At 52.5% G+C, this 18832-nt stretch overlaps 1 protein-coding gene across 1 annotated transcript; it reads right to left on the reverse strand.

Annotated features, from left to right (window-relative positions):
• Positions 1-3237: 3237 nt before the first annotated feature.
• Positions 3238-11164, reverse strand: FRMD7 (FERM domain containing 7). The gene is made up of 12 exons (XM_026039007.1): positions 11108-11164; positions 8124-8228; positions 7953-7995; positions 7230-7263; positions 6428-6525; positions 6222-6336; positions 5535-5682; positions 4729-4824; positions 4410-4573; positions 4261-4329; positions 4118-4193; positions 3238-3993 (listed from the first exon to the last, which is right to left on the reverse strand). Exons 1-12 carry the CDS (start codon positions 11162-11164, stop codon positions 3238-3240), a joined length of 1761 nt encoding a protein of 586 aa, XP_025894792.1.
• Between the last annotated feature and the right edge of the window lie 7668 nt (positions 11165-18832).

Raw genomic sequence — 18832 nt, forward strand, 5'->3', positions numbered from 1 at the left:
AATAAATATTTTTATAAATGTAAAAGCAGCAAAAGTTGTAAATACAGTTGATTTGAAGCTTTACAAAATAACTGCATCACAGAAACAAATTGTAGTGTTCCTCTAGCTTCTGTAGTTGTTAGTCTTGTAAATCTGTTTATAGATGAAGCTTATTTCAATGTTTTGGGGGGGTTAAATGGTTTAAAAAATAAATATTTAAGTTCTGTAAACTTTCATGAGCTGCTTCCGTTGCTTTATTCTGGATTTTTACTCGGTGTGCGAAGGTAGGGATGACCCTTGTGGAGGTTTGTGGTGTGGCTGAGCAAAGCTGCTCCTTGTGTGGTGGCAGGGGTGATCTGGAAGGGTCGGGCTGCCCGAGCGGCACCAGGATCTGCTCCACGCTCGGGCCCGTAGAGGAGTCGTCGGGACCGGTGTGCCCAGAGGAACGTGCGGCGCCGCTGCCAGCGCTGCGGAGATCTTGACGCGTCTGGCTTGGGAGCTCGGCGTTGTGGACTMGAGGTACAGAAAAGCCTGCGTCACAGTTATCTCGCCTTTATTTCAGCAGTCTCGGCCTAGGCCTCGTTTCAGAGCCACGCTTATTTTGCAGAATTAAAAATGTTTTTACTTCTGTGTCACTTCCCTTAGAGCCGCCTTTTATACTGGAGGCCAAGGGAGAGGTGATGGGAGTTCCTCCAAATCCTGTCATGGGTTACTCTGCCGTCTTTGTGGGGGGCCTTTCGTCTATACTTTTCATCTAGGCAGCAATTCCATAGGAGGAACCTATGGAACTCCATAGGTTACTCAGTTAAAGCAGAAACTGAAACCTCCCTGTGTGCCCTGTGACCGCAACAGGCGGTGGTGCCTCTCCCCGTGCAATGGGTGGGATGGACACCTCCCGCGTGGGCTACTGTGGGGATTAATCAATCCATGTACACCCAGAACAGCCTCATTCTGTGATACAGCCCAGTCGAGAAACAAGTTCATTGCACTGCATGAGGCATTTCAGCTCCTAAAGGCTGTGCATCCTAACACTGTAACATAACCCTTAGTGGATGTCTGTATTCCTGGTTTCCAGAGCGTTGTCCCTCTGTCCCTCCTGCCCCAGCCCCTGTGTGTTAGTTATTGATGAGCGGAGTAACTTAATCAGCATTATTCCCTTGCTGGCACCTTGCTAGTGGAAAGATTTATCAAAACATTCATGTAGGAACCAGCTCCTTGTTTGTTACGTCTTCCCACTGTAGCCTGAGAAGAACTCAGCCTGAAGTAGTCTTAAAGTAGTCTGAATCACAGAATAAACCTGTTGGGTCTTTGGTAGCAGAGTCCTTTATCAGTGTAGGGATTCTTTAAAATCCCTGGTCTGATTCCTCTAATACACTTTGTACAGTGAACATGTAGTAACCATAGAGAAATTGCGTTTGATTGAATGTCTAGTTGAATGAGAATGTAGGTAGAGTCTTAATGTTGGCATAAAGCTTAGCAGTTGTTAAAAGTATGGTGGTTTTTATCACACTGTTTTATTTATTAACACTGGAATAAAGTTATTTTCCTCGCTGCAAAGTTTTAGCATCATAGATGTTGGCTTGCCTTTATTTACCAATAAGTGAAATTACTCTTAAATACAGAGATGAATTGAACACATTGAAAACCTGTTTTAGTACTTCTAGAAAGCTAACTTATGTCATCATTTTGGGTTGAAAATGGTAATTTCTGCCCCATGTTCACTGGCTGCTCTGCTGCTGTGCTGTTGCACCGTGTGGTGTAAGATGTGCTAAGTCACGGTGCACAGGGCCTGCCCCAGCGTGCTCTGTTCCATGGAAAATCCAAAAACAGATCCCAGGTCCTTGTTCCTCCTGCTGAAGGCAGGGAGGAGGCCCCTGCCCTCCTGTTCTTTGCAGCCTGGTCCTTTCTGGAGAATGKAGCCTCCTCCATGGGCCTTTGCTCTAGGGAAAGCTGCCCCAGAACAACCTTTGTCCATGGATCCCTACGCTTGGCCTGGAGCATCCCAGGGCACCGAGGAGGGCGGCTGGGGCTGCAGCTGCCCCGGTGCAAGGAAGGACACGAACCTCCTGTGTGGGCAGCTCGTCTTTATTGCCCAGCTTTGACAACAGCGAGCAGATGTTTGTGGAGTGGCAGTGCCCTGAAGTTCTTGCATTGCAACTAACCTTTGTTTTCTCTTTTTTTCCCCCAGCTTGCTTGCCCCTGGAATCCGTTCTCAGAGTTTATCCCAGCTGTGGAGTTACTGGGTTGGGGGGGGGAGGGGGGGGGAGGGTCTCCTTGCGCTGACATCCTACAGAATCTTAAACGAGGGTCCTTAAAAATAACAAAATCCTTCCCTAAAATCTTTCGGTATCATTCTTTAGTTGTCTGGGACCCCTTTCCAAGGTGGGTTTCCTGTAATTCTAGGGTAAGCAAGTTTCTTWTTTATTTATTTATTTAATTTTATTTACACTTTTACCTCAAGCATTTTTATACCTTTGCTCTTTCAGGCAACACTGAAGAAATTGTTTTCCTGCCCATACTGTGGATTTTTAACAATTCCCTTCTCCTTTCTATCTTTATGGAAAGAGCCCTGGTAAAAATAACCTTGTGCTCATGCAGCAACCAGAACCGTTCAGCAGTGCCTTGGTTACAGCGAGCTTCACCCCCGCCAAGGGGGACCACCCGCTGCCTGCTTTTCCCCAGCGCCCTCCTGGCATCTTTTTTCCCCCGTCCCTCTCCCGGGACAGGTTTGTGGGAGCAAAGGGCCCCAGGAGCTCTGGGGCTAGCGGCAGGACAGAAAGTGTGGAGCCAAGGGATGAATGTGAATGCTGTTCCTGGAAAGGTGCAGGATGCTGCTAGGACGGTTGSTGAGCACCACTGTGGTGCTTCTCGATGGAAGGATGATGCTCAAAGTGGCTTGGGGGAAAGATGGAGTAAGTTGTTCAGCTGTGAGCGGTGCAAGGAGCTCCCAGGAGTGCCCCTGTCCTGCAAGGGGCACCAGCCACAACCTTCACACAGAGCAGTTTGTCCTCTCTGATCCTCCCCTTGAACATCTTGCTTCTCTTCCCACAGAGCCACSCTGGCGCTGAACCCCACCGGGAACRCACAGGAAGGCCCTGCTGCTGCTTCCAGGTGTGTGGGGACAAGCCCTGGCCGTGCAACCAGGTGGGGTGCAGGGGACAGGGGCGTCCAACAGCACCATCGTTGTCCAGGAACACCACGTCCACGTCGTGGACTCCCTGAGAGCCCACGGCGCCGAGCAAGCGGCTCGCCAAGGCGCTAGGTGAAATAGCCAGCGGCGCCCCAGGGCGTCCTCTGCGCCGCGGTGGCCAAGGCCACCTCCTCGTCCTCCTCGTCCAGCTGGAGGCTGCCGGAGGAGAGGCGCAGGCGGGCAGCGGGCAAGGCCCGCGGCCGCCCGTAGCAGGCGCCGCACTCGGCCGCCAGCGGCTCGGGCTCGGAGTCGCTGGACTCGGTGCTGCTGCCGGCGAGCGGGCGCCGCGGGGCCGCCACGGGCCGGAACGCGCCCGCGCGGCGGCTGCTGCTGCTGAGCGCCGGGCAGGGCCCCAGCGGCCTGAACTCGGAGCCRCAGGGGAAGCGCAGGCTCTTCATGTCCGACTGGCTCCAGGAGCGCTTGGGCGGCGCCTCGCGCGGGCGCTGCTCCCAGCCGCGCCGCTCGCCGGGGCTCCCGTCCTGGCAGCGCGCTGGCGGCGGCGGCTCCACGTAGAAGCAGAGGCGTGGGGCGGCGGGCGGCGCGGGGGGACCCGGCGGCCGCGCCGCCTCCCACATGTTGCCCACCGAGGTGCTCTTGGCGGCGGCGCGGCGCGGCTGGAAGGACGTGAGCGGCGGCGGYGGCGGCGACGGCGGCCCCGGCGCCTCCCAGAGCAGCGGGAAGGCCGAGCTGCTGCGCGAGGGTGGCAGGAAGGCGCCGCGGGCGCCCGGCAGCTCCGCGCACGACGACGACGCCGCCGCCTCCAGGCTGGGCTCGGAGGCGTGGGCGCCATGGAAGGCGCCGTAGGCCGCGCGCAGCTCCTCCACCTGCGGGCGGGCGGCCGTGGCGGCGGCGGCCTGGCCTCCCACACGCGCCATGGCCACCGCGGCCATGGGCACCTGCCTGCCAGCAGCCTGGCCTCCCACACGCGCCACGGCCAAGGGCACCTACCTGCCTGGACACGTCCGTGAGGAGGTCTGGTGAGGAGCGGACCTGGCGCTCGTCGTAGCGGGACGTGCGGCGCTTCCTGCAGGGAGCAGGGGGTTATCGGGCGCCGCAGCGCTGTCCCCGCCGCCACCCTGTCCCCCCGGTACCTCTCGAAGGGCAGGCTCCGCAGCTGCCCCTTCCGCCCGTGCTCCAGCAGCTGCCGCTGTGTCCTCCCGCTGCAACAGCCCAGGAGGAGCCGTCGGCCTTTGCCGACAGCCCCGGCCCCCTTTTCCCAGAAATAATGAATTTTWGTTACCTGTATCGGAAGCTGGAGCCCTTGCTGCACAGCAGGGCTTTGGGCTTGGACTTGGGCTCCTCGGAGAGCCTGAAGAAGGCATGGTACTCCACGCAAGTCTTCCAGAAGGCCTTGCAGGCGTCCCGGCTGGCCATGGTGAACTCCAGTGTGTCCTTGCACAGCGCCTGCGTGGCCACAGCCCCCGTGGGATGCCATGAGCAGGAAAAACAGTGAAAATGGGGTTTACTCACAAAAAAAAAAAAACCACCATCCAAGACCATCTCGGCCTACCAGCCGCCAACCCCGGGCTGGTGGCTGCAGCACCCGGCCAGGTACTTACAGCRATGTTGGCATGGAGCTTGATGAGGAAATGCTTCCTCTTGAAGCTGAGTTTTCGGATTTTGGCCCAGTTGAAGGTGTTGATCTTGGTGTTGCCCTACAAAGGCGGACACGGTGGACTGTGAAACGAGCAGGGCTGAGGTGTGGCCCTTGGAGACACCAGCGCCGCGCAGACTCAACCTGAGCAGACCCCTCACAGCCCTGGGACCCACAATCCCACCAGCTGATCCCAAACATGGGAATGGACTTCAGGGCTTTGCTATTCTCCTAGAGACGCTCTTTGCCGGCCCCACGACCACTGCAGCAGCAGATCAGGCCACGCTAAACGACCCCACAACCTTGGGACCCTCCAGATCTCAAGAACACCCTGAGGGCTTTCTGGCATCCCAGATGCTCCAACCACACGTACGGCCTCGCCGTGTTTACGGCTCCACACAAATAACCAGGTCTAGCAGCACTAATTACCACCAGGAGACCCACAGTTAGGCTCTTCCCGTGCTCTAGCAAGCCGGTCCCAGGTTGAAATTAAGTCGGTGTGGGAGGCGAGCGCTGCTTCGCCGGGGCTGTAGTTCCTCCGCAGCGAGGCCGTGATTACAGCCTTACGCAACGGCGCAGACAGGAGGGGGGTATTTTTGCTGGGAGATTATACATGGAGCACGCGTGACGCAGCGCTGCGACCCGCAGGACTACATGGCCGTGCTCTGCTTTACAAGGGTGAAACAMGGCCCGCGCGGGCCGAGGTGACCGCATGGGGCTGCTTGGGTTGTGTCCTTTGCTTGCCGGGGTTTGGAGGGACTGGGAGCTCACCCGCARCACCAGCACGCCCATGTGCGTCACGGCCAGGGTGATGTGCGTGCCCTCGCCGTCGCTGGCGGCGTGCGGGCGAATCCCGTACATGTCCAGCTTCCGGGCGACGTCCAGCAGCTGCGCGTCCGACTCGGCCGCCGTCTTCCCGCTGCAGGCACAAAGGAGTGGCAAGAGCGAGAGGAGGCTGAAAAACCACCGAGTCACAGGGTGGTTGAGGACAGAAGGGACCTCTGGAGATCATCTAGCCCAACGCCCTGCTCCAGCAGGGACACCCAGAGCACGGGACACTGGTCGCATCCAGGTGGGTTTGGAAGACCTCCAGAGAAGGAGACTCCACAGCCTCCCWGGGCAGCCTGTGCCAGGGCTCTGGCACCCTCACAGGGAAGTTCTTCCTCACACGGAGATGGAACTGCCTGTGTTYCAACTTACACCCATAGCCCCATCCTCTTTCCATTCTCCCTTCAGGTATTTGTATCTGTTGATGAGATGCCCGCTCAGTCCTCTCTTTTCCAGGCTAAACAGGCCAAGCTCAAGGCATGCTGCTGTGCTTGCTAGTGTAGATGGTGAGGGCTCCCGTGGGGCACTGGGCAGCTGCAGCGCCAGCTCCACGTGCTCATTAAAGCATCCTCGTTAGCAGGCGCGTGGCGCCGTGCCGGGCCTTGCGGTGGGTTTTGGGTGGGCTCTCACCTGTGTTTGCGGTGGTAGTGCATGATCTTGTTGTCCAGGTAGTCCTGGTTGGGCAGGTACTTGTGGGTGGCCAGGTGCCTCTGGTCCCTCTCTTCATGGAAGTCGCCCAGCTCAGCTGTGGGGCACAGCGGGGTGAGGAGCTGGGGGTGGCACCGTGACACCCCGGTCCCACAGCCCGGMCCCCCGGCTCCCCATGGGGTCCTTACACTGCAGCAGGAGGGACACCAGCAGCGCGGCGCTCTTGTCACTGCAGGGCAGCCGCCCGACAGCCAAGTCCTTCTTGATCTGCAGGGTGAAGAGATACCTGCGGAGAGGAAGAGGATGATGCCCTGGGAAGGGGCCTCTTGCCGGGCTGCAGCTCAACGGGGCGGGTCTGCGAGGGGCTGGCTGCCCTGGTGCATCACTAGGTTTCAGAGTTAACATTCCTTTGTGCCTCACAGGGCAGTTGCAGCTATCAGGGCTAAYGTGCTACTAAAGCACTGCGTTGGATTTATTCTTAGCTCCTTGTTTTGGAATGTTTTTCTCCAAAACATGAGAGCTAACTATGTAAATAATAATAATAATAACAATTATTATTATTTGTCATTATATAAATTAATATATATCATACATACATATATTTGATATATATAGATTAATATATATAAATAATAATTATATAAATATTATTATTATTAAAAAATTAAAGTCCTCATTTCAGAATACAACGTGCAGCCAGACTGAGCAAAGTCAAACTCTCTGCAAAACTACTAGAAATTCAGCAGTGAGTTGGAGCCTCTTGAGAGTGCTGATCCATTGAGTGGATTGTCATTTCCTTATAAACAGAGGCTCAAGAAAAGACCTTTCTGTTTTGTTTTGCCGAGTACAAAGCTGTTTCACTCCACAGAGCTAGCCCTGCTAACAGACAGGCTCAGGTGGATGAGGATAAGGAGTTTAAACACACGCTTAGCAAAGGCAGAACGACAGGGCTGAAGGGAAGGGAAGAAGGGAACTGAGCAAACACTCTACCTGGTCAGCTCTTCTCGCAGATGTCCAGGGTCCACTGGGAAAAATTTCACCATAAATTTGAAAAGAACCTCCTTAGGATCTTAAAACACAACACCTCATAAGTTTTCTTTTCTGTRTCTATTGAGAACATTTACAACTCGCTTCATACATGCTGCCTCCTGCCAGAGTAAGCTGATCCCTTGCGAATTAGGACTTGAAAGCCACGAGCACCGGGGCTCCCTCCTGCCCCGGGACAACTCACCCACCCACAGCCCGGCCTTGGGAAGGGAAATGAGCTCAGGGAAACGCTCCAGCATCCCTCGCAACTGCAGTTTGCCCCAGGTCCTGCTGGAGTCTGGCAGGGCTCGTTACGGACACCGGCACGTGGAGCTAAACGCCAGGCTGGTGGAAAAGGGGGGCAGTCTGGATGCAGGGGAATGTGACCCTCCTGGGGCAGCAGGAACGGGCAGGGGTGCATGCAGGTGACTCGGTGCACATCGAAGGGGCAGCTTTTTTCCCCTTCCATGGGGGATTCCTGCACACAGGCACACACAGCCCTCCGAGCATCCCCTCCTCCTCGGCCACCACGGCAAGGACAGCGGTTTTGCTGCTACCCAGCTTCAGACGATGAAAGGAGCCCAGGTAAATGCCAGAGACCGTGGCCCCTTCCCCGAGCACAAAAGAGTGTGCAAATCCACCTGGGACAGGCTGTCCTTGACAGAGATTCGTTTGCAAAATACTTACTTTTTACTTGTTTTGTTATGGGTTTGAGTGGTTCCAGCCAGACCTGAAATAAGGCAGTGAAGAATCGGGTGAATAAAAGTCTCGGCATCAAGCAAGAAGCAATAAAAGACTCCAGCCAGCCCTGCTAGCACCTTGGGAGGAGGCTGGAGAGGGGAATCCGGGATCACTCACATGATGCCCAGCCTGGCTCCGAAACTCCAGCCCGAAATACTCCTTCTCCACAAGGTTGAGGTGGCTGCAGGTCAGGTTGAAGAGCCCTTTGCCACAGGATTTTTGCTGTGGGACAAGCACATGGTGAAGGCAGCAGGGAAGGGGATGCCGAGAGCAGAGAGGACAGAATTTCAGTGGGACCAGGAAAATATTTCTGCCCCCTCAATAGGATCTATGGGATTTTTCCTGAAGGAAGCAATTCCYTCGGCACGTGGGAGGGGACCAGATGTGCAGCCTGCCCCTTCCCTCAGCTCCTGGAAATCAGAGTCCTCCTCGGCGCTTTATGGCAGAACTTAATAAGCAGGAAAGAAAAATGAGAGAGGAAAAAAATGCATTWGGGGTTTTGGAACCGCCGCTGTGGGAGCAGCTCCATCCCCAGCTCCTGAGGGCCCRCACTGGCTCCCAGCAGCGCCGGCCACCCCAGCCACCCCACACGCAGCGAAGGGAGCCTGGTCCTTACGTGTTCTCATACATATAATACACATATGAGGGCTACTGAAATCCCCCAAGGGTAAATAAGTGGCTTTGCTGAACATGCCCGGCCTCTGAGAGCCTGCTTGGCCATCCCACATGCTCCAGAAAGCAGCAAAACTCGGGATGGCAGTGCTGGAAAGACTCCTGCTTGGTGCCGAAGCAAGTAGGGACCGCGGGATGGGGCCGATCCCCATCCCCGCGGGATGGGTTCCTGCAGCTGCGGCTCCTCAGCCCTCCCTCCTCGCCGCTAATCACAACCTTTCAGGCTTCTCCCAGCACAAAATTGCTAGTTCTGTGCCACGAGGCTGCAAGAAGTGATAGCCTAATAACAGTGCTCGCCCCCGGCTCGCCGGGGCAATCAGAGCAATTGCAGATACTGATTGTCCAGGCTGGAACTCGGCAGCATGAAAAGCCTCGGCCTTTTCCAGGCGCCCAGCAAAGCCGCCACCAGGCTGCCCTGACCAGGCACCACCCGCGCAGCACGGTGCGTTGGCACAAGTGCATCACACACAATGTGATCCCAGCCCTGCAGGCGCGCGGGATCCCACAGCGAAGCCTCCGAGCCCCCTCGGGGTGTCTCTGGCCCCAGCACCRACTCTTCTCAGTGGCAGGTTTTGCATTTACACCACAGCAGAAAGCCCGGGCGCATCCCACGCCGAGAGCGACGCGGAGCAGGGGCCTGAACACGACCTGAATCCAACATCAGGGCACGCGGAGCAATAAATCAGCAGGCGAGAGCTGGGAACCAGCAGCCCGTGGCTGCCCCGCACCCAGCAGTGAAGAAGGGCTGAGCTTGGGGACGGCCAAGCTGCAGGTGAAAACGTCCCCACGATGCCAGGCTGGGAATCAGACCTTGTCCCACACCCTGGAGACCCCGATGCCCACAGGAGATGGAGGGGGACGCACATACACCAAGCACAAGGGGGAATGAAACCCGCCGTATTTTGCCCCTTGCATTTTCCTTCCCTTTATACTGAAATACCGTGAGAACAAAAGAGCTTTCCAAAGCCGAGAAGGGATTAGGAAGAGTTGCTTGAAATAGCTCCTCCAAACTTAGCCCAAAGCAGTGCTTTTATGATGGCCAAGCCACTAATTCAGCTCCTCATTTATCGTAACCATAAGGCATCAAATGCATGAAATGCCTAGGAGGGGTTTCCGATCGCTTCCCATGTTAAAAAAACCAGGCAATGTCACGTAGTTCCTCTAATGGAAGCTATTTGCTGCAGTAACGTTGTGCAGAGCTATCGTAGTGTAAGTGTTTGGGGCAAAGAAGAAAGCAGAAATGGAAAAGGGCAGCAATCTGGTGGCAGCGGCACCATTCAAATTATCTTTCACTATTCCCCAAGATAATTAGTGCAAAAAMCAGCATTTTTAAATAACCAGGCTTGTGTTTAAGCTGACTCCAGGTCTATGATACATAAATTGAGTCACATTAAACTTCCATAGGATGGAATTACTTTACAATACTATTTTGTTCAAAACRGCGATTGCGGAGAAACTAAAGTACTTCTGAGAGGGAACAGACATTTTTCTGTGCAGACATTCTATGCTATAAAATAGAAAACAGAATTATCTAAGGAATGTAATGCAACTTGAAGAATAGTTTTATATAAAACAGTTTCCTCCCAGATAAGTATAAGTATGCAGATAAGTATTAAGTAGATCAACTTGAGTTATCCAGTTCAGTTTTCTACTGTGATTATCACATCCTAATCAACAGCAAATGCTCAATCACTCTTGTAAGAAGATTAAATTTCCAAATTATATACAGGATACCACTYTATATTGAACTACTCCAGATATATTAACACATTTATATATAATCTATAATATCAGAGATATCAACACAACCTTTGAAATACATTTCAACAGCTATAATTCAGAGCTAGTATTTATTAAGTGTGAACTGCAAATGACAGTGTGCTTTGGGACACTGTGTTACAGAAAACAACGTCCACGATCCTCAGCTCTCCTCAAAGCCACGCAGTTTTCCTTTCCAATCAAGTACCCCAGAAGGGAGGCACGTACAGATGTTTCTCACCATGGGTACTTCGGAGGGATATGTTATTTTTACTCTGTTCCCAGATTTCCTTCCTTATTGGATGCTGTTACTGGCATCCAAACAAATGCAAACAGAATTCCACACTTGTCAAGACCATCGCATTACATTAGCTGATTTCCAACAAGATGACACCAGAGAAGTAAAAACCATTCCTCGTGCTTTATAAATAACACAAATAGGGGCGGACAGCAGGAGTGTGTTGGTGCTGAAAGACACTTAGCAATCAGCACAATGAGCTCTCAGTTTGGGTTTGGGATTTTTTTTTTGCCTTTGTTCACTTTTTTCCCCCTCCTTTTGCAAAGCTGAAACGCAGAAGCTCTCGCAGCCCAGCAGAGGCTTATGCAATGCTCCCGAGCAGCAACGATTGCACGAACCAGCCCGAAACATTAAGAAGATGATGCAAACTTACATCGACCACGAAGATCTTCTGGGAGTCATCCAGAAACTGGACCTTGAGCTGCAGCATCCTGGAGCGGGCGCGGGAGCGCTAGCACACTGAGCAGGCAGTCGCAAACATCATCATCATCCTCCTCTCAGCTGGATGGCGAGCGCACGTGCAGCTTCTCCCTGCAGCGAAGTAACAGAAAGCCTAAAAGCAGGTCGAAAAAAGCCCTGATAGCCACCCCCAGGTCTAAACATCACCGCTGGGTTAAGGGATGTTTTCCTTATTACGGCTTCGCTGTGCTGCAGGGTTTGCGCTGGTGGGACCAAGGTGGTCTCCGGTAGGCACAGAGCTCCTGCAGCTCCTGGGGGAGAATCCAGACATTTCTCCCAAATGTCAGATTTCCTGCTAAGGGGCTGAGATGCTCTCCAGCCACAGAGCAGCAGCCTCTTAATTCAGGTTCACTTCCATTAAAGCACAGAGTGCACAGCTAGCCCTTGTGCTTGGCTAATGTGACCAGAAGTGTCCTGCTAGCTCCACGACGAGATGAAATTATATATGTGAGATATATATATAAAGAAATAAACACATATATACAACAAAACTGCATTATGACACTCCTTTTGAAGTGTTGTGTTACATGTCACTGAGATTTTGTTTCCTGCTTTCTCTGTTGCTTCCTATGAAACATCTGCTGTGAGTGGCTTCCCAGCAGCAGAGCCATTTGCCGTATTCCCCCCTATGCTCCCCAAATAGCCCAGGTGTGTCAGGATGGAGCCTCTCAGACGGTGCCCTTAATAGGTACCCGGGCTGTAAAGACGAAAACCATAGAGCACCCATGGATCAGCATCATCCTGTACGCTTTTCCATACAGCTATAGGGAAGAGCAGCCTGGTAGGCTCCAAAATGGATTTCYGCCATCCTGATAGTAACAACCAGGAGAAGAGCCGGTCTCCTTCCTCCTGCTGGGTGGCTGCAGCTGGACGGAGCAGCGCAGGGAGCCCTGAGTCACCACCGACCTCCAGCCAGGCACGGCTGTCCTCCTTATCCACCCTCTTGGGGAATAACGTGGGAACACAACGTGAATACGGGACAGCAAAGYGGGGAGCAACGGCACCGGCGAGCGGACTGCCTCATCCCGCCCTGGCCTGGGTTTTCGGGGCTCTGGAGCCCCCCTACCAGCTCTCCCGGGAGGATGTTTCCGTGCACCAGCTCTCACCCACTGAGCTGCTTGGTTGCACGCGGGATTGCGAGTGTGCGTAGGGTTGCATTGCACTGGGCTGGGCTCTTTTTTGGCCTCTYGTTGCTTGCCAGGATGGACCTAGCAGAACAAAGCAGAAGGTCCAATTTCCTCCAAAGGTCAGGACAGACTTTCCCTCCTGGTTCTTAGGGTTGGTTTCATTGCTCCCTCCTTGCTCCTGGAAGCCGTGACCTCTCCAGCCTCCCAGCCTGCTGATGCAGAGCTGAGTCACTGCCCTTACAGCCCCTGCGCTTTGTCATTTTTACCATCAAATTCATTTCAGAGGACAGAAAAGGAGGAAGACGAGATGACAGACTCACAGGAGGGAGGTTTGCCAGGGGATTTTAAACACTGTAAGCCAAAGGGCAAGAGCTCATACCCAGCTGACAAGGAGGAGGGCAGTACTGCACTAATCCTGCTCTGCACGCTCCAAGCATTTGTTCCTGGCAAGGGACAGGACCTCACCTGTGTGGACTTTGGTCCGTGGTGGTGTTTCATACATTTGCTTTAGCTCCTTCCTTCTTTAGCACAAACCCATCAGTTGCCAGGAGAACTTCCGTGTTCACCCACAGCATCAATCTCCCAGCTGCAGGGCCAGCAAAATCCCTGCTCCATCGCTGCTGGAAGCAGGCACGGGGACAGCCAAGGGCCTCGTTGAAGAGCACTAGGCAGAGGAGAGGAACATGAGCAGCTGCTTAGGAAACACAGCCAAGTCAGTGCACGAAAATTGGAAAAAGAGAAGGAAAAAAGGGAGAATATCTGCATCTGAAAGCTCTGAGCTTGTTTAGTTTAGAAGAGAAAGTGGAACTACCGCAGTCTCCTAGTGTGTGGCAGCCCGTTTCAGTAAGAATGATCAGCTGTGCTCCAAGGCTATGGGGAGAACACATGTCGGAGATGCTCCAAGGGCCCTGCGTCCTGCCCAGACAGGTGGGCTGGTCCAGTGTCCTTCCAGCCTCGCATTCCTCCAGCTCTGCACAGGAGGCCACGAAGACGCTTCCCGTTTGCAGCCTTGCGTAAGAGCGGAGACCTTCCAAGGATTTAGTCATTCCTGGATCTCCTGTTGCCACTGGTTACAGAGTGTGGGAAGGAGAAGGAGCTGGAGGTAACAGGAAACGTTTTGTTCCTGACTGTGCTGCTAATCCACGGGGTGAAGCACCCGGCAAACTCATCCCGTCTTCTGTAAAGCACCGGCCCATCCCTGCATAAAAAAAGCTATAGAAAACAAAACAAAAAAACCCACAAGAACATCTGGCAAAATCACACCTCCCTGGCAGCTCTCAAATGAGACTCTTTTTGGGAAAATATCAATGATTGGCCCTAAATAATAGAAGATTTTCAAGTCTTTAACGATGAATATTATTTTTCATTGACTTCCCAAGTTATTTTGATCCTATCTCTACAGCTACAATGGACTGGGCAAGTCTTTGGCTTCTGAAAAATTCAGCTCCAGAGCCATTCTATTTATTAAATACAATAAACAATGCCACATTTGCATTTCTACCAAACTGCCCTTGCCAAACGCCAGCTAAAGAGCCTGACATCACTGTGCTTGCAACCTATTACTCATGTAATTGCTGGGGAAACTCAAATTGTTGCATTTTTAATTTTGTGGCTTAGGTATAATCTGCTCATTACCTTCCAGCTGCAGGACTGGGTTTCTCTGTCCTGTCACCAGAGTGACTTTACGTGGCAGCATTTCCCTCTCTCCAGGCTTCTCTAATGCTGCCCAAGACATCAGTCCTTCATATCTGAGATATCTGGGGTCTGTTCTTCTAACATTCCCATTTACAGCTCTATTTATTGCCATGCAAGAGTGCTAATCCCACTCAGGGAAAGACACTCAATGGACACCCTGGTGCTCATCAACGTTAATTAACTGCRTGAGCAAAACTTGATGAGACTGAGGAGGGGCCAGCTGCTCTGCAGGAAAGCTCACAGCAGGGCTTAAGTTGGGCTAGACTGCAATAAAAAGTAGGTTTAGCTTTGTTAAGCACTAAGCCAAATTCATTCATGCTGTTCCCCGTGCTTTGTTTTAGCGAGTCTCTGCCATTCAGTGGAGCAGAGCCCCATTGCACAGACCCTATTCTTGCGAGTACGTTTATTTAACTTCAACTTCAGTGSAATCCCCTGGCTCTTTTTATCAAGCTGCACTAACAGAGCAGGAAATGGCAAATAATCCTTGCTTACACGCAAAAACCCTCCCAAGTATCATCTGCAACTCCAGGCACCTGTTAGACAGAATAACCACAAGCACGAACCTTTATTTGAAGTCTTGCTAAGAGATATCCAGGGCAGGCAACCAGAGTCCTGAAACAGCAACTTGCTTCAAAAGCTCTTCTCTCCAGGACCTGCACGGTTGCAAGAAGAGAGCTCAGCCCTGCTCTGGAGGAAAACCACAGCGAGAGGAACCAGAGCTTCACCTCCAAGCTCCCTCTTGTGGTCGTTGTGCCCAAAAACAACACAGTAAATGCGGCAGGAATGGGCAATTCAGTGCACGAGCAGCACAACCTTCCTGCAACCATCCCTGTATACCACTGTCTTTTCTTCATTTTTTTTTTTTCAGATTTTATATGCGATGTAAAAAAACTAGTACCAGGAACTGAATGAATAGCAGTTTGCTATAAATTACATCAGCAAATGTAAATGATAGCAGCAGCTGCACAAGAAACCTAAATTGCAGCCCAGCCCTGGTGCTACCCAGAACGACACCTGATGTCATTTTTAATGYGCTGCTTGCGCTTTGCTGTTGGCACAACTACCTCAAAACACTTGACGGTTAGTGTGGAAAGACTGCTTAGAAAGAGATGAGGAAGATACACGTGCAAAAAGGAAGAGCCTTGTGACTACATCAGGTCCAAGGGGCACCAAAGGACTACATTTCTAGCCAGGTGGAGACATGGCACTGAATCTGTGTCGTGGAGCAGCAAGCAGGACTTGCATATGCTGGTCTTAATTTGCTTCAGGCACAGACCATTCCTCCGATCGCCTCGAGCACAATTGCACTTGCAAATCCCCTGGTTAGGCTGATTTACGTGGGAATTTGTGTTGGGATGCCCTGTTATCCTGTGGTCCCACGCCGAGGCCGCCCGGTGCCCAGACTCCGTCCCTGTGAGCGCTGCCAGGACCCAACCAACCAACCCTCCTCCCSAAGGCTCTCCTGCTCCTGGAGATGAGGAGATCCCCAGCTTATAACCCCAAAGGACAAASCACAGACCCTGCTGCCCAGCTACGAACAAACCCTGGCTGCAAAAACCCCACGTTGCACCAGAAATCGGAACGGCAGCTGGGCAGGGTTTCTGCTCGTGGGGATAAAATGCCAGAAAATCTCCCAGCATCAGCGGGGAGGGTCCTAGAGCCAAAGGCRGATTCCAAGGAAGCTGCCAAACTGAGTCCGTAACACCGGGCGCGGAGCTCGAACGCGAGAGGAAGGGATGGGGTTCCACGGAACTAGGTTGCTTATGTGCATGACAGATGTGGTTTCCTTCTTGGCTCAAGACAACTAGCTCTGCTTGATTAATCCTTGATTACATCTAGGCAAAGAACTGCACGTGTTCCCAAGGTGCCTCCAGGCTCATGGATCAGCCCCATCTCACCATATGGATCTTGATCCTGAGTTTTGTTAACACGCTTCCCTCCCAAGTAGCCTCTCTTCCCCCACTCTCTTTTCCTTTTAACCTCCTTTAAAAGATACTTATCACATTTCAGTCCTATCAGGTCCTCCTGGATCCCAGGTACAAAGCTCCAWGCAGGGCTCAGGTGGTGTTGAAGCCGCTCCTCGGTGCGGGAAGTGGAGGGAAACAGAGCGGTTTCCACCTGAGGTTGGGAGTTTGGTGCTTCTCGGTGATCAAAGGCAACCCCTGCTTCACGGCGCCTCCTCCGTGGCCTTCTTGGAGGGTGGTGGCTGCGGGACAGACGCCGTTCAAAGAACAGGAAACGTGCCTAGACCAAGGCTGGGCCAAGCTTGGAGAGGAACGCTCATAAAGCCTTCCAAAATTATYACTAGGACCCCCAAGATGAGATAGTTCAGACGGCCTGAGACACCGTGCTGACATTTCAAACAGCTTAGAGAGCTGCCACTCCGAAGGAATGTTTTAGCTAACAGATGTGTCCCCCAAAGGAACCATTTACTGCYRGAAAGTGCTTCTTACCACATCTCGACCATGCACAGGCCTTGAAGCTAAAAATCTTTATTCAAACCTATTTTTAAAAAAGAAAAATTYGCATTACTGAGATTAGACACATGGCATTTGGCAGCTCTGTGCTCCTTCCCGGAACAGRAAGCGATGGGATCAGTGATGGAGCYGAGGTCACAGCAACACAGGGCTCAAGGACTGGGAGAGACGGCTCCTGGCAACCGGCTGTATTAAAGCAGGAACTTCTCTGCTTATCACTTCCTCCCCTTCCTCCAGCAAATAGTTATCCATAGTTATGTTGTCTCCAAAAATTCTCATGGAATACATTCTACCATCTCCAATAGCGGGGCTTTAACCATCCTAAAAAAAAGTTTGGTTTTTTTTCTCCTCCTCATTTCCAACATAAATCAGTTTTGCTGGAAATTCAGCTTATTTCTTCTTGCTTTCCCACAGTGGGCTTGCTGTGGCCGATTCCATGATTGCTGTTAACTTGCTTTTAAGAATAAGGGTCTAAGGTCTGCCTCAGTGGTAGGAGGAATCCCAAGTCGCCAATTAATCCCTCCTTCTGCCATTTCCCAAAAGGACCAGCAGCCCTTCAGGAATGTCACAAACAGCAAATATATTTCCTCTTTTCTGCTCTGACCAGATAATTTAAGTCTCATGTCAAGACACATCTCCTAAGGACATATAATTGGATGAAGTAGACAGCCTAAAGGCAGGAAAAAGCAAGAAAACRAGCTCAGGGAGCCAAAAATCTCCCCAAAGCTGATTGCCTGTTTAATTTACTGAGCTGTGGTTATTTATCAAGTGTGCATTTCAGAACAGGCATGGGAAGTTTAAGGCAAAATGYGACAACTTTCAGTATCACAAAGATATGACCGACATGGCTGTCATATGCATTTCCCTTAATGTCCCAGCCTGTGGCATGCAAAAAGTCCAATTTCRGAATGATTCTACAACATGATTCCAGGTAATTCCAAGCATCCCATGGTTCTTCACACAGCCTCCCACATTATTACAGCAGGGAAGTGCTGCAACTAACATTTTTCACCTGAGACGAGACCTGTTGCAAAGCCTTAATCACTGGAAACACGATTTGGAGGAAATAATTCCCTGGTAGGAAGCTGTCGCAGAGCGCTCAGATGGAACCCACAGCGCCCCAGGGAGCAAACACGAAGCAACACAAACAGCAAAGGTTGCCCGTCAGGGAATACRTTTCAGGTTCCTGCAAAACGAGACTCTCCCTCAGCAAATACTGCAGGTAGCTCCGGATTCTGCAAAGGGCCTTGAAGAGAAACTCAGCTTTGAAAGGGAACACCAAAGGTGAGGAAGCCTTTTTGTTTTTTCTTACTAATTCCATATCAAAATACACTGTTTCCTTGGAGAATCGTGTTTTTTTTTCTCTTGCACACTAATTGCACRGAAAACCCTTTGCAAGCTCAGTGCTGCCCTCGCTGGAGCCGACAGCTCCAGGCAGGACGTGACCCTTGGGCTGAGCAGGGCTCTTGGATCCCGCCTGCTCCCGGCAGCCCTGCAGACCAGGCACTACTGGAGGCTGCTGCTCCCAGTCGTAGGGACTGGGCACTACTGGAGGCTGCTGCTGCATCAGAGGAGTTTGTGGCCGCACTTTCACCTGGGGATTCTCCCTCGTGGCCGAGCCCGCTCGGGCCGCGCGCTGCTTCCTCCAGGCACGAGCAAGCGGAGAATCAAGAGGCAGCCGAAGGCAAACGAAGCTCCCGGGGCCACCGATTTTCTCCACGCTGCTAGAGAAGCCCCATCTCATTTTAACTACGACAGGGCACTTCCACCTCGCTTAGGACTCTACTTTGTGCCCCTGCAAACTGCAGAGCTCCTGCTGCTGCCACCGGCGGGTCCTTGGTGCGTTCCCATGCCCTGTGGCACAGGGGGAAGCGCCCGCTGGGCTCTGCTGCAGCTCAGGCTGCTTCCCAACCACAGAGGAGGTCATCGTGGTGCCAAGCACAGGGGGACACRATACGGAGACCTGCCGCAGGGCCCGGCTGCTTTTACAGCAGGGACTGCTAGACCAGAGGAGAAGCATCCGGAGACTTGTACATACAGATTCCCTAAACCATCCCACCAGCTTTCTCAAGTGACACCAACCTGTCATACCTTTGTCAGGCAGGACACTACTTAACCACATGGCCAGCAGTTGAGTGAACCAGTTGAGTCGACCCCCAGCATTCAGATTTTTGAGAGGTACCACTCTTAAACACAGACCTGAAGTGTGTCCTTGCAGCTCCCAACGTGACCGCTCCGTGTGGTCACATCAAGACGAACCCATGGTGGAAAGCTTGGAAAGCTGCACCGATCTCCAGCTGGACCTGCAGGCAGCTCCCAGACTCCAAGAGCAGCGGGAAG

The sequence above is a fragment of the Nothoprocta perdicaria genome, unplaced genomic scaffold (assembly GCF_003342845.1).
Source record: "Nothoprocta perdicaria isolate Ctin4 unplaced genomic scaffold, notPer1 scaffold_22, whole genome shotgun sequence".
NCBI lineage: Eukaryota > Metazoa > Chordata > Aves > Tinamiformes > Tinamidae > Nothoprocta > Nothoprocta perdicaria.